A 19,689-nucleotide genomic window follows, 5' to 3' on the forward strand; every position below is an offset into this window, starting at 1 on the left:
AATTGGGAGGTTTATTGCTGGCACGACGAATAAAATTTTGATAATTTGGGTCTGCGATAGTGGACTAGATTATTCAAATAAAATAAAGTTACAAAAAATGGGTGGTATGTATCTTTAAAGGAGGTTATCATTGCGTGTTATGTGTGGGATGTTTGTGCTTACGAGATTTCTTTATCTGTTTTTTTTTTTTTTGCTAGATACATTTCTTTATCTTTAGTATACTTTGCAATTGATCAATGACAAATTGAAACGCCTCACATTGTGAAGCGTACCGTGCTGGGAAATATTATTAAGTGTGAGCACTTGGCAAGTACAATTTTCCCCTCATGAATCAAAGTTTCTAGCAAATTTAAACATCGCAAGGTAACATAGGCCCACAATTAAGATGCATTGTTTTCCTTGAAGATGGCACGCAGAAACTATGTTTAGGTTTCAGAATTCGAGGAATCTAGTGCGTGTTCTGAGAGTGAGAGGGGATACTGATGAAAATGTCACTGTTTACCAATTTTTTTATTTAAATGTCACGCGAACAGTGTTGTTTTTCAATCTGCCACTGGGGCAAGTTCGCTTCCCGGTGTAGCGAACTCGGTTTGCTGACGTGTCATATTTTTAGTGGATAACAAGTATCAAATTTAAAAAAAAAAATAAAAAAAATGAAGGTTGCCTACATGTAGGCGAACTTGGTTAAAATCAAGTTGATGTCCACTAGAAACGTGACACGTCAGCAAACCGAGTTCGCTACACCTGGAAGCGAACTTGCCCCCGTGTCAGATTGGAAAATAACACTGTTCGCGTGACATTTAGATAAAAAAGTTGGTGATATTTTGATCACTGTTCCGAGCGAGAGGGGTGCTGGTACAAATTGAAATAAATAACTCAGAAATCAAATAAAGACTCTAGTAAAAATAAATGGTACCAAAGAAAACCAGGGGTTCACTGTCTTCCCAAGAAATGACGACACAACCAAGCCCTTACTGTGGCAAAAGCACACTCGCCCTCGTATGATACGATGTTTTATTTGATGGGAACACTGAATCAATGACACAATTCATATGTCGAATCTAACGTTTTTTTGGTGCTGATTTATCGTCACGACAGGGAGAAAAACTTCGATTCATAGAGACACCGAACTTGGTGCTCCTTTATATTAAAAAGAAAAAAAAATTCTTTTTATTCATTTTTTTTATATATCTCTTTAATTTCTAAAAAAAAAAATTCCTTTTAATAAAATGGAGAACGAATTCAATACTTTCGGTGCATTGAAAATTTTCTCCTCAACAGATAGCCCGTGCTTCCGCTTTCTCTTTCAGCCTCATCTATAGCGGTGTCAAGCTTAACATCATGAATGTATTATTTTCTTGCAAATTATATATGCTAGTGTCTTAATTTTTTTATCTAAGTTTCACATTGGGAAATCTGAATCAATGTTTATATGTCCTGGTTTCTAGAATATTTGCAAAATCATTAGAAAGTGAAGAATTTATTTAGTTTTATCTTTATCATGGCTACGTAATATTTTTCTTTCATCGTTGCCTCTTTGTGGAGCTTTGAAAGAGCTTGGTTCCGTTTTCATAACCTAGGTTGTGTTTAGTTGAGTAGGTGCATAGTACTAAGGAGAAAATTAGTGTAGGGGCTTAATGAAAATGAAGTACATTTTATTTTCCATTTTCTGTGTTTTTATGTATACCAACTATTGTAAAGTGATTTCAACCTACTCAACAAACCAAGCACACTCTTAATGCTAATTACTATTAGATCTAATTACCCCCTTTTACCTTTTAGGAAGAAAGCAGAGGATATTCTTGGTCATTTTCTTATGCGTTTCCAATAAGATATAAATTGAAATTTCAAGCAAAATATGAAACTTACACCATTATTCGATGTGCATTTTTACGCCAAGTTTCCCCTGTGGCACTCTCTATAAAGAATGTGACTGGATTTTCTCATGTGCTAATTAACATGATCATGTCATGTAGGACAATCATAACCATACATGAGTGAGTTAATGGTGGTAAGGAAAGAGAGAAAAAAAATATAAGGATAGGAAGTTATACAATCATCACTATTAATTTAATTATTAATGATTAAGATTCTTCCATATGACATGATCATGTTAAATATCTTATCCTACATATTTTAAGCATTCTCACAATAACTGTATCATGCATTCATGCCTGTGTGTAGATCCCCTTTTAGCCATTTAGAAAGAAAAAAGATTAAATCCAACGGTTTTTGTTAGGCATGATTGATATACATTTATGATGATCACTGTGTTTATCTTTGTGGTTACCAGGCAAGGGCAAAGTCTCACAAGAAAGCTGTAAGCTGTAGCTAAGGTTCATAACTAATGAGGTCCGTTGCCGATTAAATTTTGCAATTGTCCGCATGGATAGATTAGGACTTTTTTTCCCATCATCTTGATTAATTAATAGAAAAAATAAGGGATAGGAGTGGAAATAACTATAAAGGTGAGGATAGTGTGAAAGTGTTATCTATATTGAGTACAAAATAACGTCGTTTTGAGGTGGAAATCAAAGTTTTTTTATAATTATAATTTATTTCAGAGTTATAATAATATTTTTCATTATAATTTTTTAATTTTTCAACTAAAAATGACGTCATTTTGAGAATGTTATCTACATTCACCGTAGAAACATTAAAACCTCTAATAAATAGTGTAATGAGTATTCAGTGGTGTGATCCTATAATATTGAAAATATCTTCATCTTATAAATATGGTATATGTTATTCTACTTATTATTTTTTCTGGATACCTTTGTCTACTACCCTTCAACATCGTTAGATCAGAATTCCAATTACATTTTTATTTCTCTCTCCTATTGAGATTCTGATCTAATGGTATTGAAGGATGGTAGGCAAAGTTAGGTAAAAAAAAAGTAGGTAGAATAATATATCCCTATAAATACATAAAAAAAGTGTAATATCTATATGGGGTCATGTGAAAAGAAAAGAAAAAAAAAATATGAGTTTCACATATGTATAATAATATAAGAGATAATTTTACATAATTTTATGTCTTATAACATTAGAGGGCATCGTGCCTTTGGTTTAATTGTGCTTTTTTGTTATCACAATCACGTGATAATATTTATCATCTTTCTTGTTTTCCTTCGTAAGATGTAACAAAACACCCGTTGTTGCTTAACTGCAGAAATTGATTGCTGATATATAAAGACACTTTATCATCTGTCACGAAATTTCACAAGGGACTTTTATTTTATTTTTTACTGGGATTGACCTTTATTTTCTGATAAATAAGTATCTTGGTTTTGAAATTGATTGCTGATATATAAAGACACTTTCATCCAGCATATGCCAGGTTAAGGAATTCTACTTTGACTATGCACTTTGATCATGTCAAATACATACTGGAAACATGTAGCTATAGAAGATCAGAGAGTGGCCAAGGAAATTTATGTGCAAACAGACTGGCCAAGCATTAATATATTAAAAAGATTTACTAAGACAATTTAATATTAGCTATATACATAAACGTAATTTAAAAATAAATAGATAATTATTTATCCTAAATTAGGTTATGCTATATTATAATTTGCATTTGTTGAAATCTAAAATTATTTAGAAGAAAATTTTCCCAAACACGATGTTGTTTTTTATATCATGGGTATTCACATGTGTGTTAATTAGTGTGCACTGTGCACCGTAGCCAAATATTACCGCTCAATAGTTTTTCCTTTTGAAAATTATATGTTAACATAAGAGGTGCTCTTTACCGAGGTATTTATTATCGTATTTAACACAGCTTTTGTCGTTTTAGTCTCATTATTATTTCCATTGCCGCTTCCTGTGTCGTGTTAAGAAAATATCTATGGTACTACTGCTGTACCATTAATTCAGTATATTTATTCAATAAAAAAAGAGGAATAACTGTCATCTTGTATGGAAAGAAGAGAAAAATATTTTTTTTATCCAAGTGTCACTTGTTGAATGTCAGATGTACCTACTACAGATGTACAAAAAATGATCTCTCGTGTTAGAAAGATTCAAAGAAAAAGTTGAAGAAAAGAAAATAATCGTAATTAAGTTGGTGCATGAGAACTAAATAGATGGGATAAGAGAATGTGTTTGATTCTTTTCAATATCATTTTAGAAGAAATTTAAAATTTTAATCCTAAATCTGTCCCAAATTGAATTTATTGTAAAATAATAAATCGATTGAAATATTTAAAAAAAAAATTAAAAAAAGAATAAAGGAGAAAACCATACTAAATAACTAAATATATTAATTTTACAAACATCTAAGTAATTATATATATATAAGGTAATAATTTTCTCCATTGAGAAGATTTCTTTTCTGCATATGCATTGAGTTGTGTATCAAATTTGTTTTTATTTTTTATTTTTATTTTAAACAATGGTCCGGAAGACTGACCAAAGTGCCACGTTTGGACAAAAAATTTACCAGACTGCCACGCCAACAGTAAATTTTGCCAAAATGTCACGGCATAATTCGCTACACAGTGTAGCGAATTATGTATGCAAGTAATTCGCTACACAGTGTAGCGAAATATGCCACGTCAGAGCAAAAAATGCCACATGTCAAATTTTGCAAAATTCGCTACCCTATGTCACATGTCAGAACGCCCAGAACCAAAAATGCCACGTGTCAAAATTTGCAAATTTCGCTACATAGGGTAGCGAATTTTGCAAAATTTGACATGTGGCATTTTTTGCTCTGACGTGGCATATTTCGCTACACTGTGTAGCGAATTATGCTGCGTGGTATTTTGACAAAATTTACTGTTGGCGTGGCAGTCTGGTAATTTTTTTGTCCAAACGTGACAAAATGGTCACTCTCCCCAATGGTCCCACCATTTTATTTAAGTAGAAGATAAGTTTTTAATTCATGTAAAACAAGAAAAGTTTTCCCCATATATATTGGTAATCTAATTAAGTATATATTATTTTCACGTGTCTTGGAAACTCAGGATATAGAATATTTAAATAATAATCCATACATACCACGACAAACGATGGTTTTACCGTCTCTAAAATGAATATAAATAAATTATTTATATTTACTTTTAAAATAATATTATTTTAGTTAAAAAATTATAATCATAAGAATTATTATAACATAAAAACAAATTATAATTAATATCTTAATTTTCGCACCAAAATAATATCATTTTTGTTTCAATATAAATATTTTATATGAAAAATGTTTATCCTTTTAAATAACACAACTTATATTATTTCACTCTCACAAAAATGTGAGACCCACATCTTTATATTTTTTTGTCCACTCTCTTCTCTTTTATCTATTTTTTCTCTCACATAAAATAACACAACTTTACATCTTTAAAATTATACACACGTTTCACATATTTTATTCAAGAGTTTTATTAATCTCATGTTAAATGAGATAGTTATCTCATGTCATAGAGATAAGTTTGTGGGCTCCACCACCTGAAAAAATAAGATAAAAGAAAAGAAAAAAGTGACACAGTTATCGAAAGGTGTGTAGAAAAAAAAATGTATCTTATGTAACATAAGAATAATTTTTCCCTTTATTCAAAGTCATGTTCGATTGATTCAATACTCTTAAAACTTAAAAATAAAAAATCATCAAAAATTAAAAAATTAGTCATGAAGTGATTGACTAGTGTAAATCAATCATGGTTTACAGAGATAAATCGGCGGTTTTATTTAAATAACTTCTAACGAAGTTCCAAAACTTATGAAACGTAATTTTGTGCAGATTTATTAATTTCTCTAGGAAGGCAGAGAGACACTGCGGTTTTTCTGGATGCGTTCAGGCGTTCACTGTATTGAAGCAGTGACATGACAGCAAAGAGGAATAAAAGCTCCCAAGGAACGCAACAAGCGCAACCGACAATGTTACACTTCTTCGTGCAGTGTTTGAAACTCTACTTCACTCTAAATCAATCTTGTGTTGTTCTTAATTAAGGTCACGTTTTGCTATCACTCTCATTGATTCCTTCTCTCCCTCTGTGAGGACAAGACAAGAGTTGGAGCAAGATGGGTTCTGTTTCTCTGAAAATAGGGGATGGAACAGCCAGATTCAAAAGAGCAACTCTGTGTTCTTCAGCAGTTAACATTCTCATGATATGCTCCATTATCACCACCAATCTTTTCGCTCTTTATGCTTTCACTGCTTCCCCTAAAGACCATCACACCCAGCTACTTCACAATGCCCAAAAGAACTTCTCTCTCATCTCAGAGCAGGTCTCGCTTATACTGAGAGAGATTGATTTATCTCAGAAGAAATTGGCCCAGATAGAAAAAAAGCTTCTTGGCTATGAAAGCATTGATCTTTCCAGACCCAATATTGCTAATGAACTCAAACTCTTTCTCCAACGCCACCAGCTCCCTCTGGGCAAAGATTCCAAAACTGGAATCACTGAAATGGTGGCATCTGTTGGCCATTCCTGTGAGAAATCTGCTGACTTGTTGTCTCAGTACATGAATTACAAAGTTTATGGACCCTGCCAAGATGATTGGATTGTAGCACAGAAACTGATCTTGCGAGGTTGTGAGCCTTTGCCAAGAAGGAGGTGTTTTGCTAAGTCTATTTCTAAGGTAGGCCTTAACCCTTTTCCCACCTCACTTTGGAAACCTGTTGCAAATAAGACTGTTAATTGGAGTGGTCTCAGTTGTAAGAATTTTGAATGTTTGAATGGCAAGAAGTTTTTAACAAGAGATTGCATTGGTTGCTTTGATTTGGTTAATGGGTACGATAATCAGAGGTTTATCAAGTCTAGGAGCAAGAATGATTTTCTCATTGATGATGTGTTAGCCTTGGGAAGTGGTGGAATTAGAATAGGGCTTGATGTTGGAGGTGGTTCTGGTGGATCCTTTGCTGCTATAATGGCTGATAGGAATGTCACAGTGATTTCCAACACTCTGAATATCGATGCCCCATTCAGTGAATTCATTGCTGCAAGAGGGCTTTTTCCTCTTTTCTTAAGCTTAGATCATAGGTTCCCATTCTATGACAATGTGTTTGATTTGGTTCATGCTGCAAGTGCCTTGGATGTTGGAGGGAAGCCAGAGAAGTTGGAGTTTTTAATGTTTGACATTGATCGCATTTTGAGGGCTGGTGGTTTGTTTTGGCTTGATAACTTCTATTGTGCCGATGAAGAGAAGAAAAAGGCATTGACTCGGTTGATTGAACGGTTTGGATATAAAAAGTTGAAATGGGTTGTGGGAGAAAAGACAAATAGTCTTGAATCAGGCAAATCTGAAGTTGTCTTATCTGCTGTCCTTCAGAAGCCTGTAAGGGTTTAAAGCTTCATACAACAAAGGGCAAGCCAAAAGGTAAGAATGCAATTGCTTCTGCTTGCTCTCTCTTCTTCACACAATTTGAATGAACGAATTGCTTCTAACATCATCAGATCCCATCAATAGTGTGGAATAAGTGCATAAATGGCTATATTTTAAGTAATGTTTTATATTTTATTCGAATGCTAGTAATTTTGTAGTTGATAACTTTTAAGAATTGCATTTTTTAAGTTATAAACTTAAGTCTTTAGATTTTAATTTTATAATTAGAATTTTCCTTTTATTGATTGCCATAGACTCCTCATTCATAAGCTGAATAAGTTGTGCAGCCTATATGCATGTCCTATTTTAATTTCTCATGCTATTAAACATATTAATACTGAGGCCTTCATCTGATAAATATTTTTGTCAAAATCCTTGAGTTACATAATTGCTGAAAGACATGGGCAATCCTGATTTTTGCTATATACTTTCTAGTAGGATTTTGATTTTCCATGAAATTGCTCTGTCTGTCTCTTTCACTTCATTGTTCTGCTCAAGTCCCGTCTGCTCCATCCAGAATATGTAGTCTATTCAAGGGTTGAACGTCCATGGCAGATGCTAGATCGCATGGGAAGTTGGAATGCATTATCCGATGTGTTGGTGAATTACTAAAATAATGATCAATTGTGAAGTAGGGTAAGTCAACGTCATTATGAAGTGCAGCTGAGAAAACTGACTTAAAAAGTTTATTTGACCATGTCTTTTGTGAAAACAGATTTTATGATGGTAGGTAGGTACTATTACCTTTTTTTTCTTCCCTTTTAATTAATAGCCCCGTCATTTTGCTTCGTTACTCTATTGATCCTAATAACTGGTCCAGAGTTCATGTTGGAGCTGGAAACGTTGATGAGTGAGTCCCCTTATATACACTTTTTTTTTTTTTCATACTTCTTTTTGTAGTTTTACATTATCTTTTTTTTTTTTTTTTTTTTTATATTATACAAATGAGAATTGAAAACACAATCTAAATACCTCGTCATGTTACACTTTGTATGACATTATCTTTGGATATGTACAGTCACGTCGATATTTGCACAAACTGACGTGTAATTTAATTGCAGATATTTATAGTTGCAGCTTGGGTCGTAATCATAATTTGTGGCTCTAATTTTTTTTTGTTTTTTTGGTATTACATTTTTTAAACTAATATAATTAAATACGCTATGCGTTAAGGAGTTGACTCAATTTTCCTTGACTCGATTTGGTAGGAAGAAACAGTATCAACAAAAGCTATTGGGATCATTTAAAAAAAAAAAAAAAGAAGCTATTGGGATCGATTCTTTCTAGTATTATATTCAAAACCTTTAAATAAATATTTAAGTCAGACTAAGAAATAAGCTAATTTTCTGCCAGCAACAATGTCATATATTGAAGTATGTGACCCTTGATTCATGGGAATATCTTATAACCTTCGATTTGTCATAATCTCAAAATTCTTACTTCTCTTAAAAAATTTATAATTATTGTGGATGGTAACTATTTATAAAAAAAATTATAAGGGGCTCGATTGATTAGTGTAGGTAATAATATAAGTCTAATATTTGGATTTAGATATATGTAATATTGATTAGTGTGGGTAATAATATAAATTTTATCTATAGACCCATAATGGAAATGAGACTATAGTTAATAAGTTTGGTTAAAGTATTTTTATATTTAAAACAGTTACTTAACAATTTGTCTCATCAATAGTTGTAAACAGGAAACATGTGAACTGCAGAGAAAAATTCTAATATTTTAAACCTTGTAAAAATATTGAGCAAACACGACAATTTATTGAGATACCAAAAACAAAGTGTTTAACAAATAAGTTTAGAATTTCATGTAATTCTAATTTTATTTTTTCTCATATGTTCGAGGTTTTTGGTCAATATCTAATCGTACTATAGTCTTTATCAGGGTAAGCCCATGATTAAAGCAAAGCCAGCTATTAATAGGTGTACTAAAAATTTTGCGAAACATTCTCGTACACAGGCCTTGGGTTGACCCGAGGTAGCTCTAAGCATTCTTTTGCCCAAAAATCTGTTTTGTTTTTGTGAAAGTTAATACCGTCTAAGCAGAGCTAATTTACAAGGATAAATCCATAAATGAAGCAAAGCCCAATATCCTCATTTCCATCATGGCTGTGGGTCAAGTTGGACCTAAGGTCCACCATTGCCAGCTCGGGCCCTTATCAAATTTTAAATATGCATGCGAAAAATATTTTTGGAGACAGAATGAGTTCCTAATCTAGGCCAGTCAATGAGTCAAGGCTAAATTGGGCCTGTAGTGTGGGGTATCCGTTAGTATATTAACGCTAAGTGCTATTCAGTTTGGAGGATACATAGCCCTCACAAGCCCAAAGAGTTTCAGGAATAATCTCAAATCCATTTTTTGTATCGCTTTTATCATCAGCTTCAGTTGTGGGGCTGGGGCATCTATCAAAAGCACCCCATTCGGAGAATGCTAAAAAGTACTATTAATATATAAAATATGTATATGCATATGAATGATTAGCCTAGCAAAAGAGAGGACTAGGGATTTGGGGTTTGGTAAAACATTATTCTCGATTGCATCCAACCCCATGTGAAGCCTTCTTGTTTAATATCACAAATAACAAAAGTCTCCCGTAGAACCCGGGTATGCGAACATGACTAGAAGTCTACTACCACAAAGGACATCAACCTGCCAATCATGGCCCCCTCCGTTATGTCTGCCCCTGCTCATGATACCTTTAATTTGGAAAAGGATCTTCTCATGTGTAATTTAATATGATCATGTCATGTGGGACATGTGGGACAATTATAATCATTAATAATTAAATCAACAGAGATGATTGTGTAACTTTCTATCTTCATTTTTTTTTCTCTCCTCCCTTATCACCATTAACCCACCCATATATGGTTATGATTGCCCCACATGACATAGTCATGTTAATTAACACATGAGAGGATTCACTCCCCTTTATTTGTATCTTAGTTTAAGCTAAAATTTACTTTAATTTTTTTTTTATATAACATTTTTTTAATTATTTTAAAATAAAAAGTAGAAGCGTGTATAATTCTGTTTGTATCCATGTAAAAGCCAGTTTAAGAAATATGTGTGCTTTTTTTAATCATTGTAATCTACCCAAATGATTATATAACTAAGTACAATTTTTATGTGGTCATACGCTGTTTATTTTCCAGATTAGGGCTCTGAAAAGCTGTTAGAGACCGACGAAGCTTTTGTTTTGGGTTCGGTGTGTAACTAATTAATTTTAAAGGTGTAAATAGACTGGGTTAGAGTAAACTTTAACTTAAATAGGCTAAACCTATATAAATAACATTGTGTTTATCCTAGCCTTCTAGCTTGTGTAGACCACATATTACAATTTTATTTGGCCTATATTTAAAAAATAAAAGTCTTGGTCTGTTAGCCTGTTTAAGCCTATTAAACATTCAATAATTAAAAGAATAACTAAAATAATATTATTTTATTATTCAAAATTATTAAAATAATAATTTTATTTATTTTATTTAAAATAAATAATATGATATAGGCCGGCTTGTAGGCTTATAGGCTCTATATGTACAAAAAAATCTATGGCCTATTTTCTAAATAAATATTTTTAAAAGTCTAGGCCAGTTCTTTTTTACTATTTGTAATAGGTCAAATCTGATTTAATATAGACTAGGTCATTGGCTCTTGTAGGCCGGCCTAACTCATTTACACCCCTAATTAAATTGAACTAAAATTTTATTTTTTTCCCTTAAAAATTAAGGAGCAAAGCAATCATGTAATGTCTACCAAAAGAGTCCCACTAATTTAGCAACATTATTTACAACAGTGTATGATTGCGTTAGGCCGAAGCGTGCATTGACATCATCTCGAGAAAAAGCCCACATTAACTCGTGCGGTGGAGTCGATGCTTGTAAAGGATTAATAAACAGTAATGTCTGTCCCTTTGTTTAATTGTTATTTAAAGGTTTAATATTTCTTATGTTATAAAATAAAATTATTTTTTAAATATATATAAAAATACGTGAGATTTATATATATTTTTCATATGAACTTTATATATTTTTAGAGTTTTATAAGAGTTATGTTGTAGGAAAAGTAATTGTGTAATGTTATAGAGATTCGTTTTGCGTGCTTTAATTTTTATTTTATTTTGTTTTAAAAAGTGCAGGCCTTACAAAATATTGTAAGTAGAAAAAAAATTTGTGTCATGTTAAAAAATAAACTAAAACCCCATATTTTTATGTGTATGTAAAAAATAATTTTATTTTCTATGATAAAACAAACATTAAAACCTTTATTTGAATAGTGGATTCTCTGCTGTAAGAAACTGTCGCATATTTCTTCGCGTGGTGCTGTGGTAGAACAAAACTTTAGTGAACCGGCTCCCTTTTTTCAAATGTGGAACAAAAATTTCTACTCTACTTCTTTCTTTTATTTATATCCCAATTTTTTTTCATATTTGAAAAAAAGAAAATCCCCGGATGCACTAAAATTTTGTTCGTTGTGGTAAGGTCGTGCTTACCAACGCATCTCTTTTATTGGCTACCTCATTTAAAGGTAATAGAAGTTTAAATTTTAAGGGGTTTCATTTGATGAATAGGATAGGATAAAGGTAAGGATGTGCAAAATAACAAAAAAACTGAACCGAATCATGAATCGAATCGAATCAAATCGCTCCTTAAAATAACCGGTTTTTAAAAACCAATTCATGAACCGAACCGGTTTTTAAAGAACCAGTTCATGAACCGAATCAGTTTTTAAAGAACCAGTTCATGAACCGAACCGGTTTAAGAACCGAATCGATTTTTAGAACCGGTTTAAGAATCGAATCGTTTCCGAATCGAACCGATTTCAAACCGAACAAAATTGATTTTTATAACTTTATTTTTTAAATTTTAAATTTTTTTTCTTTTCAAAAAAGGGTCGACCCGAACCGGTTCCGAACTGAACCACTTTCGAACCAAACCATTTAAGCAAATTCGGTTCGATTTTTCAAAAAATCCCTAGATAAGGGTAGGATATGATATGAGGCTGATAAGAGTAGATATGATATGGTGCTGATAATCCTATATCATGTATTGTGTTTGATGAGCACTTGATTAGCAATCTGATAAGATTATGTAGAAGGAGAAAGGAGAAAGAAAAAACAAAATATAATGCAATAAATACAAATATATTGGGTAGCGTGAGGATATATTGGGTATCCAATACTGGTATCCTATCTTGTTGAATCCTAAACCAGCTCTCCCCGTAAGATAAGAAATCATGTATTGGATAGGATGAAATGAGATAATAGGATAAACTAATAATATCCAATTGACCCACCAAACAAGAGATAAAAGTATAATATAATAAGTTATCCTATCTTATCTTCTTTATCAGGTAATTTAAACATATAAAAACCCTCTTACCTTGCTTAAAATTGTGCTCTCTATATTTATCTTACAATGGTTGCTTGTGCATTTACTACTATCTCCTTCTTTCTTTCGAACTAAAAAAGTGCTGATAAATGTTTTTGATATAAGAATTACATATTTTTAAAGTGTCATGTGGATTTCTGTTTACTGTATTTATATTTTGACATATTAGTCTTAATAACGACAATATTCACATTTTTCATTTTTATTATATCAGCATTACTTTTTAAAAAATATACAAAATTAGACAAATATGTAGGTTTTGGAATTATCATTAGAAGTTGAAATATCATAATATTAAATAGGTGAAACTCGCTCAATATTTACAACTATATATGGAAATAAACACACACATATATAGAGGTCATATTAAATTTATTAATTAAAAAATCCATTACGGATCTTCTCCGTTGAAATTGACTTTGCAAATACTACAAAAAAAAAAGTATGCTATACCCGGACAATGACCTGTTGTCGTTCGAAATTGCCACATCGAATGTCTACTGTACCTTTTGTTTTTTTTATAAAAGAATGGAATGCTCAAAAATTTCTTTCCACCCGCATCGAATTTCTTTTGTGTTTTAAAGAAAAGGAATACTTAAGAATTTAAGTAAATAGCTTTTTTTAGTTCCTAATAAAAAATACGGTCTCTACTTTAATCCCTTATAAAAATAAATTAGTCAGTTAGTTCCTAACAAATTCAAAGTGAACCCATTTAGTTAAAATCGTGATTCTCACAAATTCAAAAAGACCCATATTAATTCCTTAAAAGGACTAAAATGGATCCACTTTGAATTTGTTAGGAACTAACTGACTAATTTATTTTTGTCAGGAACTAAAGTGAGGATCGTATTTTTTTTTGTTAGAAACCAAAAATGAAATTTACTCTAAAAATTTCTTCGTATCTTCCTATTTTGTCCGAGCACCAACCAATTAAATCATTTTTTCTGAACGCCCAGATGGGAAACAACAAAGTACTAGGATATTACATAACTTGGGAGCTACAAATGACATTATTCAATTTTGTTGTCTTTTCATGTTTTCTTAACGTAATTTGGAGATTTGCCAAGATATGCGTTTTGTTATAAAACATTGAACCTGGCAAATAAATGCCATGACCCTTAAATCTTAACAAGTGGGGTTCTATTCTCAAATTATGCAAATGGGAAACTTAGGGGGGGATGTACCCTGCTTAGCAAAACATGCAAAGTGGACCCATAAATCATAATCTGCACATATTGGCACTTAAACTCTATTCTCCTGCAGGCACCCAGTTTTGCAATCTTTGTAAGATTTTTATAGAAGATCAAGAATAAGGATATTAAGAAAAAATTTAATCTTAATGGTCACTTAAGTGCCATACGTCGTCGTTCTATGTTTGTAATAATCATAAAATAAAAATTGATTATGCTAAAATCTGGTTGGGTAAGATGCTCAAAATATGGGCACCAGAGGGATTAGGAGGGTGCTTTTGGCAGTTTCTTTTGGGAATTATAAAGAAAGGTAGAGATGGGGCATCCACTCACATGAGCTATTGTCAGGTTTGGAGAGCGTAAAACGGTTCCTTGCAGAGCTTCGTTTTTAAGATTTTTGTTGTTGTTAACTTGTTATTACCAATATTGTAATTTTTTTTTTTTTTTTTTTTGAAAAAGAAACAAGAGCGCTTAACTAAAAGTATCTTTTACTAGTTGGCCAGCCTAGCCTAAGTGGCAAAGCAAAGACCCTATGCTACTTGGTTCCCTTTCCTACTCTTAGCGTGACGGCAACTTCCACTCCTTCGAACTTTAATTTCGTACGCGAAAAAAAAAAACTAAAAGAATGCCTGATGTACCAACAAAACTTTGGTACCACATAAGTACATAAGTGGGTGTGGATATTCCCTTTTTCACATTTATAAAAAAAAAATGTGGTGGGATTTTTTTTTTAAGAAGTGATAACTTTTTTTTTTCAAATGTGAAAGAAAAAGAATATTCACATGAGTACTCCCATAGTATCAAAGTATTTTTCCTATCGTATCCAAAAAAAAAAAAGTATTTTTCCTATTGTACCAGCTGTACAGGCGTCTCACCAAATTGCTATTTGTAGTTTTTTTTTTTTAGCTATTTGTAGTATTTTACTGTTAATTAATGACTGCGCGAGAAAAGAAATTTACTAATGGTCTTTTAACAAAGCACATGAAATAAGGCAAAGGGAAGACGTAATTAACTAAATCAAGAAATTTCATATAAAGATCACATGAAGTAAGGGAAAGGAAGATCTACTTATCTAATTCAAGAAATCTGGTATATACAAAGACGTACCAAGAAACTGAAAATGCGTAAGTCTTTATTTTTCAACCTCATTAGGCTTACACCCCTTAATTATTTATGGAATGAATTATTTTATCTATATTTTTTTTTTACATATATTATCTACTAATTTTTAATATTATTGGATTATAATCTCAAGAGAAGAGATAAAAAACAAGATAATGATCCAGTGAAATTGGAGATGAATAAGTAAGGTAAGAAAAAAATAAATAAATAGAATATTGTATCCCATTTTTATTAGCAAGAAAAATAATGGTAATAACAAGAAGAATTTGTCAAATATCTATGTTGGATAGCTGTCCTTTTCTGATAATGGCATCTGTAATGCTTTTCTTGCATACTCAACTTCCAATAAATTATCATCTTCAAATTTAAACTTTTTCACATTCGAAATCAAATTTTGTATCTGTCTAATGTTATTGACCTCCTCGAAACCTTTTGTATTTTTTTAATTTTACTGTGTCCTATATCTTAAGACTTTTTTCTGATCATTTTCCTCAATTCGATATTCTTCCAATTTGATGTTTGAAAGGGTTCCTTTTCAGTTTAAGGGGATTGTTTTTGTTATGTAACCCTTTCAGAATTAACTTAGTGATCACGTCAAGAGTCTTTGCATAATCACTGGAAAAATTGAAAGGTACACACTTTTCAATCACTTGAGATAAATCGAAAAGTTTATTTTATATCAACACCAGTTCAAGCTGTCCGTCCACTCATGTTATTGACTTCAACTTGATCGAGCAGTTTCAGGCTTTAAGAACAGATCTTTGAGTTAATTTGTGTCTGTTACATTTACCAACCTACGTGGTTAGCCTATCTTTTTTAGGGGGGGCATGAGCCTATCTATTTGTTAGGCATGTGATCGACATATATGATATTGTTTTCTCTATTTCCCCACTTTTGTCGTACTTTTATTTCATTCTGCTTCATGACTCGCTTTTCCAATTTCCTGTCAATTGCAACTGCTATCTCAAAAAGTAAGCTAACATCAAAATTAAGCCCGGCTTCCAAACTCGTACCAAGTATGCATGGATAGAAAGGGGTTTGATTTTTTTATGTTAAATGAGAATTCAATTCTGATGTTGTAGAGATAAAAAACATGTGAGACCCAAGTGTTATAAAAAATTATATGTAAAACCTATTTCAGCACGGAAATCGAAAGGTGTGTAGAAAAATTTAAATTCTCATGTTAAATGAGAATTATAAAACCCATATACAAATACACATTTCGATTCGTAAGAAGTGTTTTCGAATGCTATAAATTATTGTCTTGAGTGCCCAAACTCGCGTTTCGTTGTTCATTTGTCAGCATAAAACAAAAAATCGTATTACCACATTTGGTGAAACAAAAAAAATAAAAAAATAAGCAGTTATCTATATAAAAAGGAAAAACACAATCATCTTAGTAGAATGTGATCACTTTACTATGTTGTTAAAATGCACATTAAGCCGTTCATTTTGCCAGTTTTTCCTCTTCCTGTAAATGCAAGTTGTTCAACTTTGAAAATGATCATCACTTTTATTTTTTCCATAATTTAGTTGGGTCATTTTTTCCCCCAATATTAATAGGTGATTTAAAAAAAATAGAGATTTTTTCAAATGATTCATCTATTAATCTTGTAAAGAACCTTGGGATAAACCATCTCAAAAGCTAACTCAAAGGGTGGGAGTGTCCAAGGCTTTATAAACTCCACATTAGTTGCACATATAACAAATGTGAGACTATATATCTCAACAAATGTTGTAAAGAATCAATTCAACCCAAAAGTTTACATTATTGGGTGAGATTACATAATTTTATATATCTCTAACATGCATTGGGCTTGAAAGGTGTATGATACATAGGCACAACCTACCTGTGCTAAGAAATTTTACAAAAAAAAATAGGGGTGACAAGAATCAAACCTATAAAAAACTAATTCAACTCAAAAACTTAACATATTAGATAAGGCTACATTAATAATTTTATATATATTTAACAAATAGGATATTACTCTTATGTTACATTAGAGTACTTCTCTCATGCTAATGCTATAGAGAGAATCCAAGTGATACCTTCCATTAAAAAAGAGAGATGATTTTTTAAATGAGAGAACATGAGATAACTATTTCATGTAAAATGAGAATAGTATTTCCCTTTAACAAATGTGATCAAACATGGACAACAAAATTCTTTAATCATTTATTAAACTGAAATAATATAACATCAATTAATCCAAATATTTGATGATAAAAAAATTATTTTATTATGGATGCATTTAATGATGGGTATATACTATATAGTCATCAAATCACTGCCGTTGAATATGGTGCGAAAAGACGAAAACAGTTAGGCCTAGGTCGTAATTACGAGGAAGACCAAGGGCACGTTCTGGACCTTGCCATTATAAAACCGTTAGGCCTCCAACATTTGCAATTCCCCCGATTGTTCTCATTTTCCCTTCTAAAACACAACAACAACAACAGAAACAGAGTGTGGGGGAAGATGTCAGTGTCAGGGGGACTGGGAAAATGCAGCAAAATCCGCCACATCGTGAGGCTAAGGCAAATGCTGCGGCGGTGGCGGAACAAGGCCCGCATGTCAGCACATCGAACACCGTCAGATGTACCTGCGGGACACGTGGCGATCTGCGTGGGCACCAACTACAGGAGATTTGTGGTGCGCGCGACGCACCTGAACCACCCCGTCTTCAAGAAGCTACTGGTTCAGGCGGAGGAAGAGTACGGATTCTGTAACAATGGTCCCCTGGTCATTCCCTGCGACGAAGTCCTATTCGAAGAGGTCCTCCGGTTTATTTCACGGTCCGAGTCTCTCCACTCGACCCGGTTCATAAACATTGAGGACTTTCACAGGTACTGCCACGCTGGCATCAGGAACAATATGGACTTCTGGCCCGAATCTCGACCGCTACTTCATGGCTTAACTGACAAAGCCGTTTGGTAGCTGTCGGACCAGACCACAACATGGTTTGCAGTGAACATAACAATTGCTGCAATGCTTCGGAGACGGCAAAAAGGAGGGAGAGAGTGTTCCACCGAGTCGTCCCGGGTTCGAATCCGAGTGGAGGCGGTCTAGTCTAGTGATGATGATGGTTTTCGAGATGTGTATTAGGCAACTATTTTTGTAAATTGTCGTGTATTATTTTTTATTGATGATGCTAGTTGTTGAATAATAATATAAATTGAAAAGGAATTGTAGAGAAATTTGAAACTCCACCACACTTGTCAATTATTGTGGATTCTCTGTGCGTTTGTTTGCGGGGACGATGCAACCATGGTCCCCGTTGGAGTTATTATGGCATCAACCGACCCACATGAGTGAAACCAAAGCTAAGTTTCTTCTCCCATTTGCTCTGATTCGGTGTTTCCCTTGATTCCAGTTTGTCCCAAGTCGCAACTTAAACAATCATGTATTTTGATGTTTTTCAGGCAATTGAACTCACGAATTAATTATTATTATTTTTCGTCTGAAATAAATTTTTGTTTGAGATTTTATAGAAAGATTAAAAAAAAAAATTAAATATCGAAGATGATAATCGACCAACCTGACTGATGACTGATGACTTAACATGATATTAGGGTTGCTTACCTCTGTTCTGTGTCCCACTTCACAACCCTTAGCTGGAATATTTTTTTATGAATTTGTATTTCTATTTAGGATGGACATGTTCTTTTATGAGTTTAATATTGTTTATATTGTAGGAGATACATACATAAAAATATGAGAATTTTATATTGTTGTTTCTCTTTCTTATTTTCATATAAATAGAAGATTAAAAATATCATACCCTTCTTTTATTCATGAAAATGGAAAGATTTAAATTTATTTGTTATTAGTTTATAGAAAAATGTTATATTTAACATAAATTAAATTTATCATTTCTTACCAACAAATTTTAATCATTAAATTTTGTTAATTTAATAATTATAATTTATTAGACAATACTTATTAATTAATTACTAATTTTTAATAATCATAATTATCACATTAAATTAACAGAAATCAACGATTTAAATTTAATGATAAAAAATGATAAATTTAATTGACAACAAATATAACCTTGCTTCATATAATAATAATAATCAAATCACTTGATTAGGCTGTAAGACAGAATATATATATTTTTTTTTAAAAAAAAAAAACGCTAACGTCATGTCCAAACAAAAAAGAAAAGAAAAAGTGAACATGACTCTGTACAATTAAGAGCCTTGATGCCTAGACTAGACACGTCCATTAAAAGGATTGGTGTTTATTTTTAAAAAAAAATATTAAATTATGTCATTTTAAATAAAAATATATGTATAATAAAAATTATAAGTAGAGAAAGTAGGATATTTTTTAAAAAAATATTTAAATAAAAAATATTAATTTTAACTAAAATAATTATCTTTTAAAAGAATAAATATGTACTTGAGTAATGGGGGGTTTTGACAAAAAAATGTAAATTTTAAAAAAATTCACCTGTTTAGTTCGTTTACCAAACGTTTTACTAGACTAATGCAGAAAGACGCGTTTCAGGTGGTTACGCGTTTTACCAGACTAATCCTCCTGACACATGCGCGTTTCTGACAAATCTGTACACGTCTGTATCAGGTACGTACGAGTCTAAACACGTCTGTACTAGGTGCGTGTTTCTGACAAGTATGACGAG

General features: G+C 32.1%; 2 protein-coding genes across 3 annotated transcripts; both read left to right on the plus strand.

The window, feature by feature from the left end:
- Positions 1-5,983: 5,983 nt before the first annotated feature.
- LOC133295958 (probable methyltransferase At1g29790) lies at positions 5,984-7,304 on the plus strand. Of its 2 annotated transcripts, XM_061494899.1 has the most exons (2): positions 5,984-6,692; positions 6,813-7,304. In XM_061494899.1, exons 1-2 carry the CDS (start codon positions 6,025-6,027, stop codon positions 7,291-7,293), a joined length of 1,149 nt encoding a protein of 382 aa, XP_061350883.1. In that variant the 5' UTR covers positions 5,984-6,024; the 3' UTR covers positions 7,294-7,304. The 2 variants fall into 2 exon arrangements, with proteins under 2 accessions (XP_061350883.1, XP_061350881.1); XM_061494897.1 differs by having other exon boundaries at positions 5,984-7,304.
- Positions 7,305-17,522: 10,218 nt separating this feature from the next.
- LOC133295974 (indole-3-acetic acid-induced protein ARG7-like) lies at positions 17,523-17,981 on the plus strand. The gene has a single exon (XM_061494916.1). It carries the CDS (start codon positions 17,523-17,525, stop codon positions 17,979-17,981), a length of 459 nt encoding a protein of 152 aa, XP_061350900.1.
- The last annotated feature ends 1,708 nt before the right edge of the window (positions 17,982-19,689 follow it).

The sequence above is a fragment of the Gastrolobium bilobum genome, unplaced genomic scaffold (assembly GCF_033153095.1).
Source record: "Gastrolobium bilobum isolate Gb01-03AN ecotype WA unplaced genomic scaffold, APGP_CSIRO_Gbil_v1 utg2195, whole genome shotgun sequence".
NCBI lineage: Eukaryota > Viridiplantae > Streptophyta > Magnoliopsida > Fabales > Fabaceae > Gastrolobium > Gastrolobium bilobum.

What these genes read in the sequence shown, in the direction of transcription:
- LOC133295958 (XM_061494897.1), top strand. Translation starts at nt 6,025, where the DNA reads ATGGGTTCTGTTTCTCTGAAAATAGGGGATGGAACAGCCAGATTCAAA.
- LOC133295974 (XM_061494916.1), top strand. Translation starts at nt 17,523, where the DNA reads ATGTCAGTGTCAGGGGGACTGGGAAAATGCAGCAAAATCCGCCACATC.